Below are 25920 nucleotides of genomic sequence, written 5' to 3'. Positions count from 1 at the left end.
GTGGAGTCACTTTGGTTAGGAAACATAATTTTTAATTGAACAAGCACCAGCAACTAAATATCTATCATGGTCATTCTGTGGACTGCAGAGGCCAGATCCAATAAACAAGTTTAGATGTCTAATTTCCACATAGGTCCTGAATCTAAAATTGTTATCCTCAAGACCCTGATTCCATTCAGCTACTACCTAAACCTGAAGATGCCTAAGCCTATAGATCTCTAAGTACCCCAAATAACTACTTCAAGCCATGTCCAGAATTGTCTCTAATTATAGTCTGTTTTTATACAGAACAATCACTGAAGCAGGGACTGTAGACTGTAACCCAGCCTCCTTGTTCTTTAACTATTGTACCATGTGTTAGAACTGCTAGCCTAGAGTGTAATGTTTATTTTTGCTCTCCATCTTGCTACCGATGGATGTTGAATTATTCCAACTGAGGAAAGAGTTACAGCTTGGTGGGTTGGATCCTGGTAAGGTGAAAGATGTAGATATGAATCTCTTAGAGCAGGGACAGGCAAAGTCCAGCCCACAGACTGGATTCGACCCATGGTGCACTCTATTTCACAGCAGCACCTGTCCATGTCACTGCAGCCAGTTTCCATGGACGCCCCGGGAGGGGCAGGGCCATGACAGCACGGGCCCGGATTTCCATGGAGACCAGCCCCAGCAGTGCTGGCATAGCATGCAGCTGGGTGAGGACCTGGTCCAGGGCTAGGATTTTGCAGTGCTGACAGCATGGTTCAGAGCCAGGGGAGAGCCACAATCTGTTGCCGGCATGCCCAGGGCAGGGATCAGGCAAGGATGTACAGGCAGTGGATTGTAGCTCTGTCCCAACTCCAGACCATGCTGTCACTGCCACAAAATCCCAGCCCCAGCCCTAGAGCAGCTCCCCACCCACCCATGCACCCTGCCAGAGCTGCTTGAGCTGGTCTCCATAGAAACCGGCTGCAGTAATGTGGGTAGGTGCTGCTGGGAAATGGAGTCTGGCCACCAGCCAGATCCACGATTTTGCCCACCCCTGTCCTAGAGGTACAGGCAGATATAGGGGTGTGCATTGGTGTAGTCCACTCCCTCCCTTCACAGTGAAAATTATGAGATGCCCTCTCCATTTCTCCATGGCCCAGGCTGCTTGGGTCCCCTGCAGTGTAAGCTGTATGGCTAGTATCTCTGCCTGGAGTGGGACAACCAAGGGGACCAAATGAGGAGCAGGTGAGGAACCAGTACCTTCTCATTGTTGCTCCTGTCCTGAGTTGACTTGGGGCATGGGAAGCCTCAGGGCTGCTCCTCACCTGCTCTAGCTGGGCATGGCAGGGAGTACCTGCACTGGGTGCTGGGTCAGCAGCAGTGGGTCTCTTAACGTTCCCCTTCGACCAAGTTTCTTCCCCTGGCCTGGGGGGCTTCAACTGCAGGGAGCATCTGTGCAGTGTGTTGGGTAGGGATGGCAATGTCATTGGGTGATCCTCAGCTTCCAGCACCTGCTCCTGGCACTAGGTGCCTGGTACCTGGCATGCCCATCGCTGTGCCCTGTTATACTAACTAGTCTAGTTCTTAAAGAGGACTATTATTTAATGCTGGAAAGTATACTTATCAATTCATGAGATAAAATTTCAGCGTTTCGGATTTAGTCCTTTCACAATGGATAGGAACAGAAATTACACACAAACCAGTATAAGTGATTGGAAATCAGTTCAGAAAGGTAACACAACAGAAATTTGGTGCACATAAACCACTTTCAAAATAGCTGAAATTGGTTTAAGGTAAATCTGGATGAATATAGTATCCGATTTAAGTGATTTAGATTAAATTGGTATATTGAACTTCTGTCCCAGATCCTTCCAGATTTAAATTGACTTGAAGTCGCTCAGCATCCCAAGATGTTTTTCACCTCCCTTGCAAACTCCCCTTCACAGGGTGGGCAGGCTAGCCTTGGCCCAGGCTGTCCACTTCAGCTGAGTGGGTAGGTATACTCTAGTACCCGTCAGGTTCTGGCCTGGGCTACTGCAGGCATGTGACTGCATTTTTAGAATCAAAAGTGAATGTCTGTTCACTTCCTTATTGGCTCTATCTATGCAGTTTAAACTAACCCACAAAGATTGAATCTATTCAGCCTCGGGCTGCTTGATTTTCTGTACTTAGCTACTAAAACAGATGCCAGATTATATTTATTATCTCTGTTAATGATTATCTGTTATTGCTGTTAGATGGTCCATGTTTGTTCCTGCTTTCCCATTACTGTTTAAACTGTCTTTTGTTTTCTTTTTTCCCCTCTTTGTCAGTCACGAGAAATGGCTTCACAAGTAAGTATGTGTTGCTTGTCTATCTTTCCCTAATGTTGACCCCAATGATAGAAAACCCTCAGTAGTTATGGAAAGTGGACACAAGTACATCAGAATTAGAATATTTATGGGTGGCATATCAGATTCATTTAGGACAACTGAGGTATTCTTTGTTTCATCTCCCCACTCCTTTCAATAATGTTTACAGGATACTGAAAAAGCCAAGGACTTGCCTGTAACTAAACAAAAATTGTAACATCCTTCCTTATACAAATGCCTTATATACTTTCAAAATTCTCAAGTGCTAATTGCTTTTAAATATGTGGCTAATTACTATTTAATTGCAATGACACCTAAGCACCTAATTGACTTCTACTTCTTTGAAAATCTTAGCTGAACATGTTTGAAGTGGTAACTGATACAGCTGAGTTTGGTATGGAATTTTTCTGGGTTTTTGGTTGTAGCTGTGTTGGTCTAAGGACATGGTCAGGCCAGGTTTTTTGGTAGCTGTGATATCTTTTATTAGACTGACTGAGTAGCTGGAAAAAAAAGTTCTTTGCAAGTTTTCAGGTGCAATGTTGACACAAATGAATCAGATGCTAATTCACTTATGGATGAAGTATGTGACTATTCCCAGGAACTCAGACAAACATTTTAGAGCAAACAAGGGGCAAACATTTTGGCCATGAGGGTAGAATTCAGTATCATTGCAATATAGATACGCTGGCTTCAGTCACCTTGAGCTATAACTTTAGACAGTAATATAAACTGGGGGGAGGCAACTGTGGTAGTAGTCCCAAGTGCTGTCTTTGCAGGGTGGTGCAAAAGCAGCCACTGCTATTGACATCATGGCAGTCAGCACTGCTTTGGGAACTGTGCCTGCCCTGGGTGTGAAGCTGCCCTGATATGTCTCTGACCTTAGGTTAAAGAAGGTGATTTAATGACTAGTAAATTAGACCACACTGAATATGTCTAATATGTCTACAACTAAACATACAGGGAGCAGCTGAGGAGAGAGAGAAAACAGGGAGTCTCCCTTCACTTACACAAAGTGCAGGTGCCAGGTATACTCCTAAAATACAAGGTCCTGGGAACATCAACAGTTGCACTAGAAATCTTCTCGAGGTAGAGGAGTGACTGGCTGTTTGACTGAAATTGGACCTCTACACTTGTTACCAGTCAATCAAGCGCCACAGGTGTAAAAGTGCATTTACCTCCTGTTACAAAGGAACTCCTAGGCACTGCCACTGGTGCCAAACAATTACAGATGCAAATATACAACTAGGGACTCTAAGTCAAATCCAGTTTGGCTGATAGAACTTTTCCATATACCGTAAAAGAAGACCCCCAAAAGATCGCAAAATTCCTTTGAATGCAATTGTTTAGCATGTCTTCTAATATAAAATATTACGTTTTCCCATGCCTAGATAAGACAGATCAAGCATGAATGTGCCTCCCATTATTTTTCCAGAGGTTCTGTCATGTTTCTTCATTCAGGAAGGCAAAATAAGACAAATAGACTTCATAAGCACTATGACAGTGATTGATTACTAGAAATGACACCATATGATCTACTGTGCTGACAGACAGAGGCTGAAGTTTAACAAACTATGCACACAAAACCCATAAACTTTAGCAGTCAAGATTAAATCTTGTGAAAATTATATAATGATTTTTTGGTTAAAACGGGAATGGAAGTACTCACACATGTGCTTTATCCTGCCTCCTTCTACAGATTTCCTTTGTTAGCTTGGACAAGTGACTTCAGGCCAGGCTCCAATATACTTAATTTTGAAGCACTGTGAGGCAGTGGCTTTCATTATTTTAAGGCAGTTAGGCCAGTGCCTCCTATTGGTTGAATGGTTTTAGCCATCCACGGAAAACAAAATGATCAGAGGAAGCACAAAAGAGAACTAATTCCTTACCACCAAACCCAGTCTTTTGGACATATCTCCCTCACTGAGACATAAGTAGATGCTTTCTTTTTTTTCTCTCCCTTCTTTAATCAGGGTCTCTCCTTGGTCTTTGTTCAACTCCTCTTAAAACATCCTTTTGATTTTTTATATAAGCTTCACCTGAAGAGAACTGTGGAGCCATAGTGCATGACAGCAGCGTGACATGTCCCTGGTTTTGAGGTGGACTGAAGGGTGTGAGTGTGAGCATGTACTGTAGAGCCAATCAACCTTCAATCCTATTCTGTCCTTTTTCTGTCTCTTGCCAGGACCTAACAAGCTTTTACCAAGTATATGTAAACACACATTTGCAAAAACAAACACCTTGGTTAAATTTGATCAATCTTCCTTCTGGCTTATTTGCTTCACCTTGACACCTTAGATAAGCCTCATGACTGTCCAATGGATAAGCTTCAAGAGGTGGGCTAGCAAGGGTCTTGACTGATGTCTAGCCCATAGCCTGATCATCAGAGAACTTGGTTAATGTGAAGCAGGAAGGACAGGTTAAAACCCTTTCTGTCTGAAGGGTCTACATATGTTCTAGCTACTAGCGAGGAGGTCTTCTTTCTTGTCCTAGCTCTGTTTTTTTCTGTAAAGTTTCAGATCATACATAGGACTTACATGTGTTCCCAAATGATTCTATGCCCATAGACACAAGTTAATCAAACAACTAATGGAGAAAGCGGGGTACCAACCATATCTCTAGCCCATATGCCATTTTATTAGTCCCTTTGAGCTCAATGAGTCAAAGACCTGAACAAGGAAAAACTACTACCATAGGCAATGACAGATGTAGGCTTAAGCTACCTAAGCTACAGTTTAGGGCCCCACAGTATGAAAGGCCTATAGATAAGAAAAAAACTCTGGACATTTCCATTCTAATATGACCAAAAAATACATATGTATTTCTCCAGTTATTTATATTGAATTCATAATTTTTTATGGAAATAATAATAATTCATCTTAAAATTTCATTAAAATCAATTTTCATGGATTTCATGTATAATTTTTATCGTATGGGGCCTCTTCAGCTGGATGTAGCCTAGGGCCTCAGCATGTCATAATCCAGCACTGGCCATAAGTAAAATCTGGGGAACAAGAAAATAGAATGATAGACATTTTCTGCAAGTAAGCTTCTCACTTGCTTCCTGGAACTCCTGCTTATATAGTGTGCTATAAAGGACGTCCATGGCAGCTTGAACAAAACCTTTAAAAAGGTAACACTTCAAATCAAAAACCCAGTAACTATTATCAATAGAGATACCCAGAGAGTCAGTGGTGGACGGGTTGTACTCAACCTGGCAAGATGTGAGCAGTGGGGTACCGCAGGACTCGGTCCTCGGGCCCGCACTGTTTAACATCTTCATCAGCGACTTGGGTGGGGGGGGTGGAAAGCACATTGTCCAAGTTTGCTGATGACACTAAGATTTGGGGTGAGGTGGACACACTTGAAGGAAGAGAGAGGCTGCAAATAGATTTAGACAGACTACAAAAGTGGGCAGACGAGAATAAGATGGGGTTCAACATAGACAAATGCAGGGTGCTGCACCTTGGGAGAAGGAATCCACAGCATACACACAGGCTGGGGAGTTCCCTTCTTGAAAGCACAGAGATGGAAAGGGATCTTGGAGTCATTATTGATTCCAAGATGAACTTGAGCCGCCAATGCCAGACCACAGCCAGCAAGTCCAGCCATACCTTGTCATGCATCCAAAGGTGCATCTCAAGTCGGTCCAGAGAGGTGATACTCCCCCTCTATGCAGCTTTGGTCAGGCCGCAGTTGGAGTACTGCATCCAGTTCTGGGCGCCGCACTTCAAAAGGGATGTGGCCAGCCTGAAGAGGGTTCAGAGGGGGGTTACCCACTTGGTGAGAGGGCAGCAGGACAGGCCCTATGAGGAGAGACTGAAGGACCTGAACCTGTTCAGCCTCAGCAAGAGGAGGCTGAGGGGAGACTTGGTGGCTGCCTTCAAACTCATCAGGGGAGATAAACAGCAAATAGGTAGAGCCCTTTTCTCCCCAGCACCACCTGGGGTGACAAGGAATAATGGTAATAAGCTGGTGGATAATAGGTTTAAGTTAGAGATCATAAGGCAATATTTTACAGCTAGGGTGGCCAAAATCTGGAACCAATTTCCCAGGGAAGTGGTCCTTACCCCTACCTTGGGAAAATTCAAGAGGAGTTTGGATGATCATCTGTCTGGGGCCTTGTGAACCCAGCATTCATTCCTGCCTGTGGCAGAGGGTCAGGCTAGATGATCTGTTCAGGTCCCTCCTGACCCTAGCTACTATGATACTATGAATGTCCTTCATGTATTTATCAGGCTGTGTATGAAGCTCAGGATCAGCGCCTATGACACTACATTCAGTTTGAAAAACAATAGTGCATACCCAATTGATTACCTAGGCTACAAAATATCCTATGTAAAAAGTGAAAGGAACAGGTCGATAACCATATTTATTTACCAGCTTTATTCATACTGAAGAATACCTTATACCATAAGTAAACCTCTCAGACTACTTTTGATACTACCCAACATGAATAAGGGTGGCAAAATTTGAACATTTTGAAAACCTTCACTTTGCAGTACTGGGAGCAGGGGGGAGAAGGGAATTCTTAAATCCACAAATCATATAAACAAAAGCTTAATTCACTAGTTATTTAGCACATTGTAGACATGTTTTATATGTAGGAGGTTCACATGAACTACAAGGAAGATTGTTTTAACACTTGCAGTGTTAAAAAATATTTGTAAAAAATATTTGTATGAACTTTGCAGCATGAAATTACAATGGCTATAGTCCATTAGTGAAGGGTTTTTCATTGCTGTCATATAAAAACACTTAAAAGAATGCAAAAATAAATAAATAAATAAATCAAAACTTCATCCTTATAAAAATAAAGTAAAAGATAAAAGTGTTTACTCAATATTCAAACAATTCTGCATTTTTCTAGTACTAAAAGGATCAATACAATTAGAGGAAGGAGTAAAGTAAGAATTTGTTTTTCTGTAATAGACATATTTTCTGTGAGCAGGTAAATAGGAATGAATTAAAAAGCTCTATAAATTATTTCCTGGACTCCAGGAGCTAGAAAGACAGCTGGTTTCCAAAGGTTAACAAGGTTTTATTAATATCTTAAGGCTAAAAGTAATAATGAGAAGAAATAAAGCATCACATAACACAGGAATATTGACATTAGTTTAATACAGAAATTGAAACAGGCATTTGTCTCTTAAAATCATTTTTTACCTGAATTCCTGATTTTACTTTTGCATGCGATACCATTTTACACATCAGTCATTCACTTGAACAGAATTTGGAAAAGATCATGTATTTGTTAAGAAATGTAGTGTGACTGGTATTACATCAGCAGTTGAGCATCTGATAGCTCTTAGGAAATATTGCCTACAAAATGCAGGTTCAGTTCTTTGGCCCTTGTAAACCTCTTTCTGTTATGCTACAAAGGTTATTGCTATAACTGTGCAATAAAGAAGCAATTAAGAATCCTTCCAGTGAAGGGTAACATAGAACTAGGTAAACTACCTATCTCTGCACCTGGTACACATGACCTTTAAGGTTGGGAAGTTTAATATTAAAGACAAATACAGCTGTCCTGTTGTCATTATCGGTTTTTTTTGTGGATGCTTAAAAAACATTTGCTAAACTGTCCCGTCAGAAAGTCAAGTCTTCTGCAAGAAACTACTCTATTTCAGCAATGTATTGCTATGAAATGACTGCACACCTTGAGCAATTAAGGGCATATAAAAAGACACTTAGTAGATAAGGGAAGTCAGTCTGCATCAGGGAAGAGACATTCCATTTGATTCATCAAGCTACAATTTAAATAGTTTTACGTCTAGATTTTGCAAAAGGTATAAAATTGCATTGAAGTCCTATTAGAAAGTGGCAAATAAAGAAATAAAGCAGCATAAAGCATTAATTAAAGCTTATCTGCTTTACCTGTTAGGAAAAATATGACCTTGTTTATATCATTATACAGACAAAGATTATACATAATGCCAGGTCACCGAAAAAAATTGACCCTCATTCAGCAAGGTGTATGTAGATTTAGCAGGTTAATTTCAGCAGATTCAACTGTTTTGTCTGCTGTGTGACTTACCTGTTTTGTTGAATTGAAGCCAAGGGAAGGTCACAAGATACCCTAACTACAACTAAAATGTCTGTTTTCTGAAGCCCTTAATTTCTCATGTTATTTTTCCCTTTGAAGTCTCAAATCTCTATCAGTGTTGAAGAATGGGAAGACACCAAGGACACCAAAGAACAAATGAACTACCGCAGCAATCATCGTAACTCCACATCCAGCGATCAGTCAGATCATCCCTTGTTAAGGCGAAAAAGCATGCAGTGGGCCCGGAGGCTCAGCAGAAAAGTACCAAAGCACTCTGGCAAAACAGCAGAGAAAATCAGCCAGCAGCGAATGAACCTTTACAGGCGGTCTGAAAGACAAGAACTGGCAGAACTTGTCAAAAACAGAATGAAGCACCTGGGGCTTTCTACTGCAGGATATGGTATGATTATTATTATTATTACAAATCGTTGAAACATCTCATATCATCATAATTATATTTCATACAATTTGAGAGTGCAGCAGCTAAGGTAAATTGAGAGCTGGCTGCTAACATTTTCAAAGTTTGCTATTGTAACGGATGAAATTTTTCATTGGAGATTTGATGAAAGAGACACTGCTGATATGAAGACCTTGAGTCCTTTTCAGTAAACTTTAGTTCTAATCTGGGTCTCTTTCTGGTTTTAGATGAATTATTCAAGAGATTGTCTAGTTGGCATATTTACACGTAAAGGGCATGAAATCAGAAAAAAAATAAAAACAAAAGCATATCATAAAGATAATCACATTGCATCTCAATAAATGTAACCATTTTTTGTAGACAGAGTTGTGCTAAATTTTGTTTCAGACTATTTTTCTTCATTTTCCCCCAATCTTTTTTTTTCCTCCAAGTCATCATAAATACCACCTGAAAATGAATGCTGTAGCACCCTATTAGACTTTGGGCAGCTTGCCAGATATTTAGATCTAAGTAATCAAGTCATTCATGAGCTTTGAATGCCAGACCATGAATAACAGCTCACTGTGTGTCATCTCTTCAGCTTCTCTCAGTCATTGGCAACAACTTCCAGCAACAGGTGGCTATTGGTATCATACCAGAGCCAACTCTGTATCAAAGCTGAAAGGCTGTTGCATGTCTTTTTCTGCTTTTGCTTTGATTAAGAATAAACCCAGTATTGTGAGAATAGCAGAAGATTGACAGTCAGTGCTCATGCTATTGTTTTCTCAGGTTGTGAATGAGTTGGGACATGATTTTCGTAATGGTGCACTTGCTAAATTTACCCAGATTTCATTTTTTAGATAAATAAACCAGTCTTCGTCATCCAGATGGACTCAAGGAGTGCCAGCTGGATAGAACCTGTTGCATTACATTTTGGAAGCCTTAAGAAATAGAAAGCCATGGTTGAATAGAGATAGCACATGCCAAAGTCATGGGAAAAGCCACTCTTTTAGTATTACGGTTTACTGAAGGAGCCCAACATGAAATTAAACTCGGGATACATGGCCAACAACAAATCCCTTCTCATCAGTTCTCAAAATGAAGATAAAGTTAGCAATAAAGATTTTGTAAGTGATGTTGAAACTTCTACTCTCCAAGTTAGTTTAATCTTGTAAAAAGAAAAATCCACCCTGAGTCCTTTATACTTAATTCTGTTCTATCTAGGTTCTTCTATGACCATTATCACTGTTGTACAAGTGTTTTCCAACTATGCACTAAGTGGTATAACATACACCTGTCTTATATAGTTCATTCTCTCTCTCATCCTTTCACCAGAAAGAGAATTGTATGCACAGTAGAGTAGTATATTTCTGTAGTGGTTTTGTTCAAAGTGTACACATTTATATGGGCTTATGTCAGAGTAGGCAAGGGCAAAGAAGTGTGCCTTTCACTTCAACAAGAAAGCGATGAGACTTCTGTTGCTCGTAAGTTTCTCTGGGTGTTCATTCTACTTCATAATGTTTGTACATGAAGAAGGTAAAATGAAATTGAAGTTTAATAGTGACACCTAGGACATAGTATTAGTCATAAAATTTGGGTTTGACCTTTACTTAAGGTGCTTTTTGTACTGAGATATTACCACAGAAAGGTTTTTATTCCTCAAGCCCCCATCTGATGGAAGGTGGGCAACATTTCCATTTTTATTCAACGACATATAATTGTGGTCAATTTTTCTTGTAAAACAAGCCTGCCAACTCAGCCTAAGGTCTGAGTTAGGGTATGGATGTATGTAACATTTATAGTGCTTTTGTAATATGGATTCTGCCTAGATCATCCATTGCCAACAAAAAATTATGTGTAATGAAACATAATTAAGAATTCTGCAGACAAGATCTAAGCCAGAATGGAATCCATCTTATTCTTACACTAGATGCATTATGCTCTCCCTTCCCCACCAGGATAACAAGAAGAAAATACAATATATCCAATATGCCCGAGGGAAAATACCCAGGAAAAAACTCTACTGAGTGAGGGATAACCTTATTTAACGTAGTCTGCTTTCAGAAAAGAATTACATTTTAAATTTGTAAATGTTTGCATCTAGGATTTTGTCTTGGGTTCATCTATAGGGCAAATATGAAGAAATGCTTACAGAAAAATTGGTAGGATGTTATCCCAATACAGCAAGCATAGAGTAATGAGAGAAGAGGAAGGAGAACAACCAGAACTAGAGATCATACTTCCTTCACAATTTCAATCATTTTCTTCTCTGAACTGTGACTTAAGATTAGTACAGTATGTAGAGAATTTGTGCATAACAGGGAGGAAAAAAGAAAAGAAAAAGAACAAAGGTGGAGGGGGAGAGAAACAGACATGTTTGTATGACTTGTTTTTGTGTGGAATGAAATTGGAATAAAAGTGACACTTTGGCATAGGAAAATTCACTGCATACTGGTTTCTGAAATGAAAAGCACAGTCTGCCCTGTTCAAAACTTCTGTCACAACCTTTCCTTTCTATTTCCTGTCTGAACAGAGACAGTATTACAAGACAGCTGGGAATAGTGTTATATCCTGTTCATTACAATGTAGAATGACTGACATTTTTAAAGATGTAAACAAAGCAACTTTTCTTCTTAATGAGATGCCTACTTCAGTTGTTGAGAGTTTTCCAACCCTTATCATTGGCTGGTATGCTCACTTTCCCTTCCAGTTAAAGACAGGCTAGGGAGAATGTGTTTGGGGCATAAATAACTTGCATGTTAGGCAAGTTAAGTGCAACACACAGAATTTAAAGCCGTAAGAACCCTACAAATGCACAGCATAAGAATGCTTCAAACACAGATCTGCTGTTGCTTTCCGGGGGGTAGGATTCTTTTCCCTGTCCTGACATTGTATACAGTATACTCAAATTAGATATTTGCTTTTAAAGAAGGCAGGTATATTACAAAAAGTAATTAATCTACAAATCTTGATCCATATGGACTGTCTAGGATTGGGGAGCCTACTCTTGCCTACTCCTTAGTCTGGATTAGAGTTTGGAAACCTTGAGAGTCCTGGTTCTAATTGAGGCAGGTGACTACCATGGACTTAATAATGGCAGCCTGTGGTTGTGAGTGCACAAACAGATTCTTTGTCATGCACAGTGCAAGTAGCATTCAATATTGTTTGGCACTGTCACATTGACCGATTACTAATCTGTAACTATGTTACAGAAACGTGCATGGAATAACAGCAAAGTATCATCTAAGGTAAAGGCACAAATCTAAGAGACTTGTGCATTGTCATCCCTGCTTTATGGTTCAGATATGTGGAGTATATATTCTAGGCACATCAGGAGACTGAACAGCTTCCAGACGATATGTCTACATAAGACCGTGAAAATGAAGTGGGAAGACAGAATATCAAACACAGTGGTGCTGAGGCATGACTGACACACTTAGAAACCACCATCAAGAAGAGGAGGTTGTGATGGATTGGCCATGTCAGGAGATGGGAGAAGACTGTATTTCCCAAGACTATTTTGTATAATGAGATTTGAGGTGGCTCTAGAAAGTTGGGTTGCTCTCTATGGTGGTACCACAACGCATACAAAAATGATATAGAGTCATTCAACATCAGTGTAGAAAGCTGGGAGAAATGTGCAAAATCCTATCTGATCTGGAGGGATATTTGGCAACATAAAGCAGATTTAATCCACAATATGAAAGCAAAGCGAGACAGAAGAAAGCAGTGTGCTGTAAATTTGGACTCCAAATCAGACAACGTATGGATCTGTGAAACTTGTGACAAGCCATGTCAATTTCAAATTGGGCTTGTCATCCACAAATGGATTAATTGGGCGCATCTCTTTGTGCAATTAATTTGAATCAATAAACTCCAGGGCAGTTTGAGCTGGAGTAAATTACTCCTGGGTGCACCATCTACACTTGCACTGAGGACAGAGCAATTTGAGCAGGGGTGAAGCAGTTCATTCCAGGGCCACTCCTGTCCTGCTCTCCCCTGGGCTCTGGGTGGCAATGTTAGGAGGCGGAGGGGTTGGCTAGGGCACAAGGGTGCTGAAAGTGTGGAGCTGTAGGGCTAGGAGGCAACAGGAGTCTAGGTCCTTTCAGTCTAGGCTGACCAGTTTTAATATACAGCTGTGGTCAGTGTCTACACATGTGTTTAATTGCAGTTAATTACCCCGTCGTAAAATAGTACTGTCCTGAACAGTACTATCTTATGGTGACTTTTTAGTTTACTGTGGCCTAATAGCATTCCACATGTAGACAGTGATGCTTTATTCCACAGCTAATTAGTCTACTCTGAAGTTGAGTGTACATGTAGACACAGCCATTAGGCATTTGATTAGACCTCTTATGTGTACACTATGATCCAGAGGGTTGACAGTTGCCTACATAGAATTGGTCAATGTGACTAACTAGAGCAGAGTCTGGCAGCCCTGAGTATTCCAAGTGCCAGAACTCCTACCTCAGCTCTGGCTCTCAGGGTTTCCATGCTCCATGCCCATATGATAGACACAATAGGGAGCCTAAGGCCATGACTAATCTGAGAGTTTAGCTTCCATGTTCTGACTAATTTTGAAACTTTGGTCTCAAAATGTTTGGATTAATCCTTACTCAGTGAAGTGACAGGGGAGAAACTCTTGTTTGCCTTTTCATGGAAAAAAAATTAAATTATGATTTTTATTTCTAAAGTAGAATATTAGCTTCATGCTAAGCCAGGGGTGGGCAATTATTTTGGGTGGAGGGACACTTACTGAGTTTTGGCAAGCTGTCAAGGGCCACTGGCTCCCCACCTCACCCTGCTGGCACAGCCCATCCCAGCTCCATATAGCCCCTGCCAGCCTGGACCCCACACTTCTGCCACCCTGCTCTGGGCCCTAGCCCCAGGACACCAGCATTGGTCCATGTTCCTGTCCATGAGCCCCGCCACCTGCCACTGCCATTTACCCACTTTCCTGCCTGCTGCTGTTCCTCCTCAGCCCTGCCCGCAGCTCTGGCACCACATGGTTCCTGGATACAGAGCCAGGACTGCAGAAGCCAGTCCAGACCAGCCCTGAGGACTGGTGTGATTGCCTGCAGTCCTGCCCTGCCTCCCCTCCCCCTTCTTATTTGAATTGTCCTCTCCAGTGGAGGGAGGCAGGAACAGCCCCAGGGTCTGAGCTCAGAAGCCTCTGGTAGGCACAGGCTTCTGGCTGGGGCTGGGCTGGCCTTGCTGTGGCTACTGGGTCCTGCTGCCAGCTCCCCCTGGGTCCTACTGCCCTGGGTCCTACTGCCCTGGCTCCTGTCATCTCTGATGGGCAGCCAGGGCAGAGAAATATTAATTTTCTAAACTTTTTAGTGGCCCCACAGACCAGATAAAATGGCCTGGTGGGCTGGATCCAGTCCACAGGCCATATTTTTCCCACCCCTGTGCTAAGCTCTGTGCTTTTTGATCTAAACTGTTTCCTACAACCTACCAATATAAAAAGGTTTGTCCTGCAGCCCCCACAGGGGCTGCAGATCAAGACAACAAACTTTCCAGCTTTAAAAGTACTGTTTGTTGAGATCAGAACAGTGTAGCCCTGAGCTACCCCCACCAATCCCCTGTCCTTGCTGGCAGGTGGCAGTCAGTGGAGAGGTTTAGAATTTTTTTTTAATTTATTTTTATAACATGCATACACTGCTTTGTTTTTCTACAGAAAGAAAAGTAAAATAATTGCACTTTGCTCTTGGAGTGAAAGGCAGTAAGATTTCCAATGGTTTTAAGACCTGGGGGGAGGCGGTCATTCCACAGCCTTGTGTAGGCCTTAGGTGTCTATCTTCAAGAAAGGAAGGAAGGAAGAAAGATCTGGGAAACTATAGGCCAATCAGTTTGACCTCAATCCCTGGAAGGATATTGGAAAAAAACTAAATCAACATGGTGCATGGTGACCAGTGGCATGCCCCAGGGTTCTATACCTGGACTTGTACTCTTTAATGTATTTATAAATGATCTGGACTCTGGTGTCAGAAGTGGAGTGGCTAAGTTCGCTCATGACACCAAATTATGGGGAAGTGGGGTTAAGCTAGAGGATAGGGTGGTGATTCAGACAGACCTTAACAGGCTCGTAAGGTAGGCAGACCAAAGCTTGATGGCATTCAACATGGAGAAATGCACGGTGCTCTGCATCAGGAGGAAAAAAAAACACATCATACTTACAGGCTCAGCAGAGCTACACTCACTAGCACCATGACTGAAAGAGACTTGGGAGTCATGTATGACCACAAGATGAACATGAGTCATCAATGTGATGCTGCAGCCGCAAAAGCAAACAAAACCCTGGCTTGCATTTATGCAAGACCCAGGAACTCATCCTCCTGCTTTACTTGGCCTTTACGCTCAGGCACAGCCCAATGGAGCTCAACCCTGGCTCCTGCACACCCACCCAGGAAACCCTATGACCCTGGGCTTGGGCACAGCCCCAAGGAGCCCAAGTCTGGCTCCTGCACACCACGTCTCAGAGACCAGAGACAGGTGCCTATGTATCATTCACTGGTGGTCTGTCCTAGGCCTCTTACAGAAAAAAACACATAACTTAGATCAATTCTGCCTTGGGCTTTTTGTCTATAGAGCTAAACTGCTACCATAAGTACTGCCAGGGGACAGAGTTTGGCCCTAAAGTTCCCAATGGATGGACCAGGGTCAAATCTATGGGAATGCAGTGGTGTGGTTACATTTCTCTTCTGCTATCACCACCACTGTCCCCAGCCACACACAGCAGCCCACACAGTTGCTCCCAGCAGCCAGAGCCCCAGAGGGCCAGAGCTCTGAGGGGACACTGAAGAGTAGGGTGGGGAGCAGGCATAGGTGGGGGGACCCTCACTAGCTAGCAGCCTGCAGCTGTAGCAAGACAGAAAAAGCTCTGGAAGTGGGGCAGGAATAACTTTGGGACTCTAGCAGCATCAGTTCCTGAACCCGCTCCTTGCCCAGCACCCTGGTGTCCCCTTATAGCTTAGGGGCTCCAGCCACACCTCACCCCCCATTCTTCCATTGTCTGAGGGTCACATCCCTTTTAGTAAATCCTATATCTGCCTATGTTTGGAACTCTTCAAAATATAGCAAACACCCCTAGATCCTACTCAGTGAAGACTCTAAAAGGCCTTCTCCGGAGAAATAGGGTTCATCCTTCAATAGTTTTCATGTCAACAAAAAGAGGACATTGAAATGAACAGCATCAGAAAATGAAAATGAAACCTCTCTTCAAGGAAAGTTCAGTTAGGGCCCCATAGAAGTGAAGGCACTTAATTGGCTTGAGTGGTGCCATGAAACCATAGGAAGGAAGTCCAGCATTGAAGATACAGTGAGTATTGAAGGCCACTTGGAGCTTTGAATAATTGTGCTCATCATAGGGCTGCAGGTGTAGACTCTATAGGTATAGAATTATATACCTATAGACTTATAGTCTATAGATCTAAGGGTATAGATTCTATAGATTCATGGAAAATTAGGATTGGAAGGGACCTCAGGAGATCATCTAGTCCAAATGCCTCCTCAAAGCAGGACTATCCCCTACTATATTAAATGAGCTAAGGCCTTGTCTAGCTGGTTGCAAAAACCTCCAAGTATTGCAAGTGCACAATCTCTCTGGGTAGCCTTTTCCTATGCTTTAGTACTCTCCTTGTGAGAAGAGTTTTTCCTAATATCTAACATAAACTTCCCTTGCTGAAATTTGAGACCATTGCTCATTGTTTCATTATCTGCCACCACCAAGACCAGTCTAGCACAATCTTCTTTGTAACCACCCTTCAGTTGATTGAAGGCAGTTATTAATACCCACATCACTTTTTGCTTCTCCAAACTAAACAAGTCTAGTTCCCTCAGCCTCTCCTCTAAGTCATGTTCCCCAGCCCTCTAACCATTTTCATTTCCCACCACTGGACTCTCTATTTTGTCCACATTTTTTCTGTAGTGGGGGTCCAAAACTGGACACAGTGTTCCAGATGTGGCCTTGCCAGTGCTGAATAGAGGAATAATCACATTCCTTGATCTGCTGGCAAAGCTCCTACTAATGCAGTCCAGTTTGCTGTTACCCTGCTTTATAACAAGGGCACACTGTTGGCTCATTTTCAGCTTATTGTCCACTGCAGCCAACAGGGCCTTTTCTGCAGAGCTGTTGCTTAGCCAGTTGGTCCCCAGCCTGTAGCAGTGCGTAGGATTGTTCCTTCCTAAGTGCAGGACTTTGTACTTTTCCTTATTGAACCTCATGAGATTTCTTTTGGTCCTCCAATTTGTCAAGGTCTCTCTGAATCTTGGCCAAACTATCCAGCATATCTAAAACACCTTGCAGCTTGGTGTCATCTGCAAACTTACTGAGGGTGTAATCCATCCCATCTTCCAGGTTGTTTATGAAGATATTAAACAAAACCAGCCCCAGGACTGATCCATAGGGCACTTCACTTGATACCTGCTGCCACCTTGACATTGAGCCATTGACTACTACCCTCTGAGCCTGATGATCCAGCCAGTTTTCTATCCAGCTTGTAGCCCATTCATCCAAGCCATACTTCCTTAGCTTGCTTGCAAGACTATTGTGAGAGGCTGTATCAAAAGCTTTGATGAGGTCAAGGTATATCACATCCACTGCTCTCCCCACATCCACAGAACCAGTCATCTCATCAAACAAGGCAATCAGGTTGGTCAGGCATGACTTGCCCTTCGTGAATCCATGCTGACTGTTCCTAATGACCTTCTTTTCTGCCAAGTGCTTAGAAATAGACTTCCTGTGGACCTGCTTCATGATTTTTCCCTGAACTGAGGTGAGGCTGATTGGTCTTAAGTTTCCTGGATCCTCCTTCTTCCCTTTGTTAAAGATGGGCACTATATTTGCCCTTTCCAATCATCTGGGACCTCCCCCTATAACCACAAGTTTTCAAAGATATCCAGTGGCTCTGCAATCACATCAGGCAACTCCATCAGAACTCTCAGGTGCATGGACTTGTACACATACAGCTTTTTTAAATAGTTCCCAACCTTTTCTTTCACCACTGTTAGTTGCTCACCTCCTCCCCAAACTCTGCTGCCAGGTGAAGTAGTCTGGGAGCTGACTTTGCCTGTGAAGACTGAGGTGAAAAAGGCATTGAGTACTTTGCCCTTTGCAGCTTTTCATCTTGTGCCATGTATTTCATTCTGTGTGGGTTTCTTTCCATTGATACCTTCTAATTCAGAGTCCTCTATTTTACACAGAAGGTAAGGAGCTGATGGCACTTTTTGAAAAAAAAAGTCTAAGCATTAACCCCAGTATCTCCCTCCCACTGAGCCACTTTGGAATTCAGAAAAGCACATATAATATCAGGTACCATGCAGGCAAAAGGAACATAATGCCGTTCATTGAAATTCCCTCAAAAGATTTTTTTTCCTATTCAGCATTCCACTAGGTGATAGATAAAAGCATTGTGAAGTTAAATTATAGAGAATTACATTCACTAGCATTAGGGGAATTATAGCTCCAGGTTTGATTATGATATTCCCTGTTTGGTATTTGAGTGCTAGCAATATTTTTGTCATGCTATTTTTTCTTAGCAAAGTTGTTACAAAAATGGAAATACAGGCAACATGGCCATTCCTGTGGTAGCAAAATTCACTACGTTTAATAGATTTTGTGCTGCATTTTTTTTCATTTACTATTATTTTATTTTGATTACCTTTCTGCAGGAAAAATTAGTCTCTGTCAAGTATTTCCAATGAAAGGAAACCGGATGCAAGTTCTCCAGTTGAGCGAAAATAAATGGGGTAGCTGGGAAACAAATCTAACAAGTTACTCTTTTGGAAGCTATCTGCCCCAGATACAATATGTTAAGCTTGCTTTATCAAAAGCTTTTGTTCTTAAATTTGTTTGAACATAATATAATAAGTCCTGTATATATATTTTTTATCCTCCAGATGAAATGAATGATCATCAGAACACTCTTTCTTACATCCTGATCAATCCTTCCCCAGATACAAGACTAGAACTGAATGATGTTGTGTAAGTTGATGGCATAAAGCATAAGATACACAAAGTTTCTCATTTTCTCCTTTCTTGTATCCTTTGAAAAGTATTGCTTTTCTTGTTTTTATCCCAGGAAAAATAATATTGATGCACTTGCAAGAAAATTAAAATGAAAAATAAAGCCTAATTCATTCACTCCAACACATTTTAATGTGCCCTCTTATTTAAATTAACAACCTTTTCCCTCTAAATTGTAGTAACAATTCAACTAAGGACATTGAGCTCTTAGATGCCTTCCTATTTTTTAATATTCTCATTAGGTTTCTTGCTTATGAGTTAGATCTCCAGTTGCAAGATCAGCCTTCCAAGGCTACCAGTCAGTTGTATCAAAGCTCAATTTTCTTCATGGATTTCAGGGTCTGATTTAAAACTCAGTGGAATGCCTTCCACTGAATTCCCTGTGTTTAGGATCAGGCCCTAAGGATAAAGCCATGTCTAAGATAATTAAGATACAAGTTACATAGTCATAACACATACACATTGCTTAAGATTGTTTTTGCATGGTTACCAAGAATTCCAACATGTTAGTGCCTGTAATATTAACAGTACTTTTATAGAGTAAATATTACAGGTTGCAATAATGTACTCTAGAATTTTCCAACAAATCAGGATTTCATCTTGTTTCATCGAAACAAGAAAACCCTCTTTGCTCAGGGCACTTAACTGTGAATAGAAGATAATCAAGATGTCATGACCCTCCCTTGTTAGTCCTGTGATATTATATCTTGAAATTTTGCTAAGTGCAAAAAAATGGAGAAGATAAGGTCAGCTTTCAAAGTGGAATGTGCAGTCTGTAACAGATGCACAGTCTCCAGCTCCAATAGAATTCAAAAGAATTCCCCAAATTGTCACAGTCATAAAATGCTATTTTGTGAAAACTGAAGTGCTTCACAGAAATATCTTGACTTTGATGAACTTCTGACAAGATTAATTGAGTCTGCTGAAACATGGTAAATTACTGCTGAAGCACTGAAAAATGGTGGTGGGGGTGCTATAACTAAAGCTTGTTTGAGCTTTAGTTAACAAGCTTTAGGTAAAACACCCCTACTACCATTTTTCATTGCAGAGATCCTGATACACACGACACTCTGGGAGCTATAATTAGAGTGGTTCTGGGAGCCACTCTAAAGTGCCCCCCTTACCACTCCCAGAACATGTCTATAAATGGCCTGATTTTCTAGGGTCTTCAGAGCTGCAAGTATATGAAACTAAAAAGTAACATGGAAATTTGAGATAGTAGCTGCTGGGAATTCTCTATCAGAAACACCATTTTGCACATTTAATTGAAACAAAATATTCCAGGATTTCAGCTAAAAAATATTTTATTTTGACTTTTTATCTTGAGTTGGGATGGGTTTATTTACAAAAACAATTGGTTTCCCTGCCAAATTTAAGCAAAGATTGTTCTCACACAGTCCACTTGTGTTTTAACTTTTTCAGACAAGGAGTTTGTGAGAGAGAGAGAGAGAGAGCGAGAGATGGAAATGATCATTTTGCCAGATTCTTTGGGTGGAGAGTGGCAATACAGTTACATAAAAGATTTAAATAAAACAGAAAAGGATAGACTATGGACTATAAGTCAGGAAAGGATAGACTATTAAATAAAATAGAAAAGGATTTTTACCCAGATCAGAGCAAACTCTTCAAGGTTCAAAAGTCCAAAGGTATTTCATTGTTGCTTGCCTCTGTACTTCCTGATAAGGATTAACCCAGCTTCAGCTAGATTAAAAGCAGACACATTAGTCATGGTCATGTATATACAGACAGCAAAACTACTCTGATGTACTGTAATTACAGTGTGTCAGAGCATGCTAAATTAATCAAATCTGCTGAATCATGGTAATTACTGCGCTCCAGCATACTCCAGCATCACATGTACCAATGTCCCTGTGCTGAAAAATGGCAGTGGGGGCATTTTAACTAAATATAATTTGACCTTAGAGAAATCTATAACTAATTAATGTGCCTTCCCCACCAGACCATGTGTATAAATGCCCATTGATGCTCTGAAAAATTCAGGAGCTTTTCCACCTTGATAAAATACTGGAAAACTCATTCCTGTCTTAGCTGGGGTTTAATCCTAATGGATACCCACATGGCCATCAGGCAGTCTACATGGTAGGGCCACCACAAAGCACTGAGTGACCTTGGAAATCCTGAGCTCTTGGCTCAAGGTCTGGCTACATGTCAGGGCTGCGCATGAGCCTCAGGAACCTGTGCTGCTATGGTTTGTGAAGCTTCCTGGGTAAGCTGCTATGAAACCTGGAAGGACTATAACTATATGTTTATTTCAACAAATCCTCATAGGAACATAGGACTGCAAGGGGCCTACTTGGCTATCACATTCAGTCCTCTGTAGCCACAGGCAACTATTTGTCCATAGGGGGTGCATCTACATGTGGTATTAGCACAGTGCAATAAATTCTATCACATATTGCACCAGAGTTTATTGTTCCTGGCCACCACATTTACACATGCACCTAAGACCACAGCATGTTAAGCCTGGCTGGAGCACTGCAGCTGGCAGGGGCCCCAGGGGTCAGCTTGCCAGCCTAGGGTTGCTCTTACTCAACGCAATGTACTGTGCAGTGGCTATTTCAGTATCAAGCTAGCTGGCAGGAAGCCCCTGCAGTGAAGCACCCTTGTGCCCCAACCAGCCCTGTCAGTGTGCACACAAGTGTAACTGTGCAGTAAATAACACCACCACAGGATAGTTCTTGTATTTACAAGTTCTAAGGTATGGCAGCATTTACTAGTTTACTGTGACCTAATAGGACTGCACATGTAGATTCTGAGACTTTATTGTGGAGCTAATTAGGCAGTTCTTTGGTAAACATTTCCTGTAGATGCACCCAGGATCTACAAAAGCTTGCATCTTGCTCACTCTCACATGCCTTTGGACAAACACACACACACACACACACACACACAATCCCACCAAAATCAATTACTCAAGAAAATAAAAGGGCTTACTCAGTTTGCATAGGTTAATATATTTTCAGGATTATATATATATATATATATATATATATATATATATATATATATATAATTATTATATAAATATATATATATATTCATTGCATAAGAAGAGGGAAAAGTTAAAATTTAAATTACTGGGGGAAAAAATATCCAAACCTTTAAAAAAGATTTTTTCCATGCAAGAGAGAAAAATACTAGACTGATACTGAACAGTCATGCAGAACATTTTTCTTTAGCATATTGATACTTTTAGAAGTTTATAAAATAGTAACAAATCACTCATAATTTATCCAATAAATTCATAGAAAAAAATCATTGTAAGTGCTCACTGTTATTACATAGCTTCCTGGGCATAAAGTGGGCTAAAAATCTCTAAGCCTTCAAAAGATTTTTTAGTCCTTTGTTAGTAAGCTAGGGATATTTTTTCTTCTTAAAAATGCATTTTCAAAATTTTAAATGTAATAGTAATAATAATGTATTCTGAAGTTTTACTATTTATTAAATCATATGACATTCAAATGTTTATTGTATTCTGTTAACTCTCTGTAGTCATTGGCAGAGTTATTTGGATGTAAAGCAACAACTATAGACTAAAATTCTAATAATGGAAGGAACAAAAAAACAAAAACACTTTTATGCTAGGAAAGAAAAGTAGTGATTTCTTCTTTCAGTTTAACAAGGCTCTAAAGCTTCTCTGTAGGATACATTTTGATCTGTGTAATAATCTGATAGGAAAATATAAAAAAGAATACATTGTTTATCCTTAAACTGTGTGTCTATATATGCTATTAGTATGAAGCAATATGCACCAGAGTTTGTTGCTCCAAAGCATTGTGTTTATCTGTGCACCTGGGATCATAGTACATTGAGCCAGATCAGAACAGCACCAGGTTGGCAGGAGTCCCAGGGGGTCAGCCTGCTAGCCCAGGGCTGCTCTGACCTGGCTCAATGTGCTGTGGAGGGGCTGGCTGGGACAATGAGGGTGCTCCAGTGTGGGGCTAGCAGGCAGGCAGCACCCTTTTGCCCCAGCCAGCTGACTCAGCATCTGCCCGTGCGGTGCTGTGGAGTAAAATACTCCATGCATGCAGTGCTGCAGAGTCAGGGTAGTACTTGTATTTACATGCATTTACAAGTACTACCCCGCTGCAAAGTTAATTAGCTTCCTGCAGTCTAATAGGGTTGACATGAGAAGTTTACTGCAGAGCTAATTACTCTACTCTGCAGTAAATATCTTGTGTAGATGTGCCCAAAAAGAGGTAGTTAGCCTTCTTATTCTTAAATCAGGCAAAAGGCAGTACAGTCTACAAAACTGATTCCTCTCTGAGCCATTTTATCTCTAAGGTGCTATCTTACCTTGCCTTCTGTATTTTATCTTTGTTTATGTCAAGCCTTTCTATTAAAAGATGTGATTTCTTTTTTTAGTTACTTGATCCGACCTGATCCACTGGCCTATGTTCCAAATACCGCACCTAGCCGAAAAAATAGTTTCTGCAATACAGTGGGACAAGACACCAGGGAAGAAACACAACTTTGATATACTATTGACTACGCTGCTAAGAGACATTTTTTTATACAAGTATATTGTTTCCAGCATACTGTATGCTTTTTGAAATCTAATCAAAATGGAATGGCTTTATTTTTTTCATACCTTCTTGGGATAAAAAAATGCTGATTTTCAAGAAGCAGGCACAATATTCAATATTGCGAGCAAATGTACTCTGAACTCCAGCGATTACCCAATTTTTCATCTGTTCATCATTTCGAAAACAGAACTCTGTCACATATTAATGAAGCAATCCTGAAAACCCATGTTAAATTTTAACTGAACTAATATGAGCAATGAGTTAAATGTTTAAGAAAACCTGTCATCAAGGATCTTATTACTATTCGTAAGTGATAGTTTTTCTCAAAAAGGATAGTGAGTCACTGATTAGGCCTGTGAACCATAGCTTGAAAGAGTGTTTATTATGAAATATCAAATGCCTGTATATATTGATAGATACATGATGGCATATCTAAAAATTGGAAATGTTTGCATTATGAAGTGACTAAAAGTCTCAATCAGGAGTCTATATCAGAATCATAAAAGCCAGAATTCAGCCTTTAAGATCAGTTTTCAGTTTCTCCTCTTTGGTCAATTATTTGAGAACAGATTGTTTTTATAGTCCCAATATATGGTCCTGCAGGATGTAGCAGATTATTAGTTCTGTCGAATTACTGATAGATTATTTTATATGAGACATAAAGTACATCTGATAAGGGATCTGCTCTAAGGGATTATCAGCTCTGGGAAGATCAGTTGAATGTTTTAGTTCTTCTGAGCTTCTGCGTCAACACGTGCAAAAAGTGGACAAGTTCTAAGAGCATTGATGACAAGAACCCTCTTCCTACAGAGACAGGAATCATTTTAGTTCATAAGACTGTGAAGAAAGCATTCTAGACAAGTGCAAAGGAATAAAGGTGTTATCTACATGAGTAAGCAGACACGGAAAGAGCTAGGTTAGATAATAACACTTTTTATCTACCTGGACTGTTAACCTGGAATCTGAATAGAATTGTGCTGGTATTTTTAAAGTCCTGCTATCATATCTCAGATAACAAATGCCTCCATCTCTATGAAAGTCATAAGATCCAAATATCCAACTAAGTACATTTCCCTCAAAAACATAGTTTTGTGTATTTTCAATATAAAGTTATTCAGCATGTTGAAAATTAAAGATTTAAAGATTTAGCAGAAATGTAATATAAAAAAATCAGCGAAGTATCACATTAAATAGTGGGGGATACAAGACTAATTGCACTGTTCAGTTTTATATTTAAGACAAGGAAAGTTCTTAACTAATGTATAATTATTTGAAGGTACTGCAGAATCTCTATTTTGCTGAGACTGATGTACCACAGAATATAGAGCCTGTGTTGCAGAATTTTTGTCAAGCTTCTTATGAAACAGAGCAGGCTTTGCATATGGGCTTCCAAAGTTACATTTTTGCTTTTGCATATCTTACATAAGAGGGGGCAGGAGGGAAATGAATAGTAAATTGCCTGGGTGTCTTCAAATGAAGTCTCACCCTCAGTGATTCATATAGAACAATTTAAAAAATTAGCCATGAGGTCAATTGGCAATGCTTACAAGTCTGTGAATACCCTAAACTCTACATGTAGAAAAATTGTTATATAATCTAGAAAAACATGTAATTATTTGTTTAGCATTTTCTATATTATTTGAAACAGGAACTCTATGGTTGTGTGTGTCCTGAAAAATAAAATTGCAAAACTCTGTGTATCCTTATTTGAACATAATCTGTTGAATATTAATATGTCAGGTTAACATCACATACACCTGATGGATGACAGGGAGTTTGTTAGGGTTCCAATAATATTCCCAGGTTTTATACTATCTATAAGCTTACTTCTTAGTAAAGTAAGTAATGTTTCCATATTATGAAAGTTTCTGTTACACCACAACTAAAAACATTTTTCAACACACATCCCCTTTAAATATGTACACCCACCCACCCATCCAATAAGTAAGGATTTCAGTTTTAAAAGTGAAATATATACAGATTATCTGGGAATCATAATCTCTTTTTTTCAGCATAATATATACAACTAATTTGTTTTTCAGAATGATCTTAATGGCTCTAATTAGGGTAATTTTGTTTCTTGTGTACATACAGGGTCATTTATATTAGAAAATTATTCATAGATAAAGCGGAAGAACAACTGTTTCAAAATGTAACTTTTTTTCTGTAATATGAAAGACATTCATAAACTCATTTTGCAGGTCAAATTATTTTCAAAATTTTTTTTAGAGTTAGTCTATGTGCTTCTTCAGATACAAGTTATGATAAAATGATGTGTATGGCTCAAAAATAAGAATTATTTTAGAGATAGATAGATAGATAGATAGATAGATAGATAGATAGATACCTGTAGTCTAATGAAAGACAAAGGTGAAAATTTGCTGAGAATCTGGTCTATGACGAACTAAAAATGAGGTACATATTACAAATGGCTACATACTAGAACTTGTTGAATTACTTGTGAATAATAGCAGTATTGCCAAGATCAAGGTTCAAAAACAAAACAACAAACAAGAATGCATACATAAATCATTAGATTAATTTAAAAAAACCTGAGATAAAAAAAAGACAGAGATGTATATTGGGATTTT

At 40.2% G+C, this 25920-nt stretch overlaps 1 protein-coding gene across 4 annotated transcripts in view; it reads left to right on the top strand.

The window, feature by feature from the left end:
* The window catches only part of KCNT2 (potassium sodium-activated channel subfamily T member 2), a 369322-nt gene extending 344293 nt beyond the window's left edge, over positions 1 to 25029 (top strand). For 2 of the 4 annotated variants that reach the window (XM_059728413.1, XM_014610366.3), the window contains 4 exons: positions 2277 to 2297; positions 8458 to 8758; positions 18656 to 18740; positions 23169 to 25029. In XM_059728413.1, the coding sequence (XP_059584396.1) occupies positions 2277 to 2297; positions 8458 to 8758; positions 18656 to 18740; positions 23169 to 23280 (519 nt within the window). In that variant the 3' untranslated portion in view covers positions 23281 to 25029. The remainder of the gene's footprint in view (positions 1 to 2276; positions 2298 to 8457; positions 8759 to 18655; positions 18741 to 23168) is intronic. The other 2 variants (XM_059728415.1, XM_059728414.1) reach the window with 1 other exon arrangement.
* The last annotated feature ends 891 nt before the right edge of the window (positions 25030 to 25920 follow it).

Source organism: Alligator mississippiensis, chromosome 5, assembly GCF_030867095.1.
Source record: "Alligator mississippiensis isolate rAllMis1 chromosome 5, rAllMis1, whole genome shotgun sequence".
In the NCBI taxonomy this organism is placed as follows: Eukaryota; Metazoa; Chordata; order Crocodylia; family Alligatoridae; genus Alligator; species Alligator mississippiensis.
The sequence above is the reverse complement of the archived record's forward strand: the minus strand, read 5'-3'. Positions and strand labels throughout refer to the sequence as shown.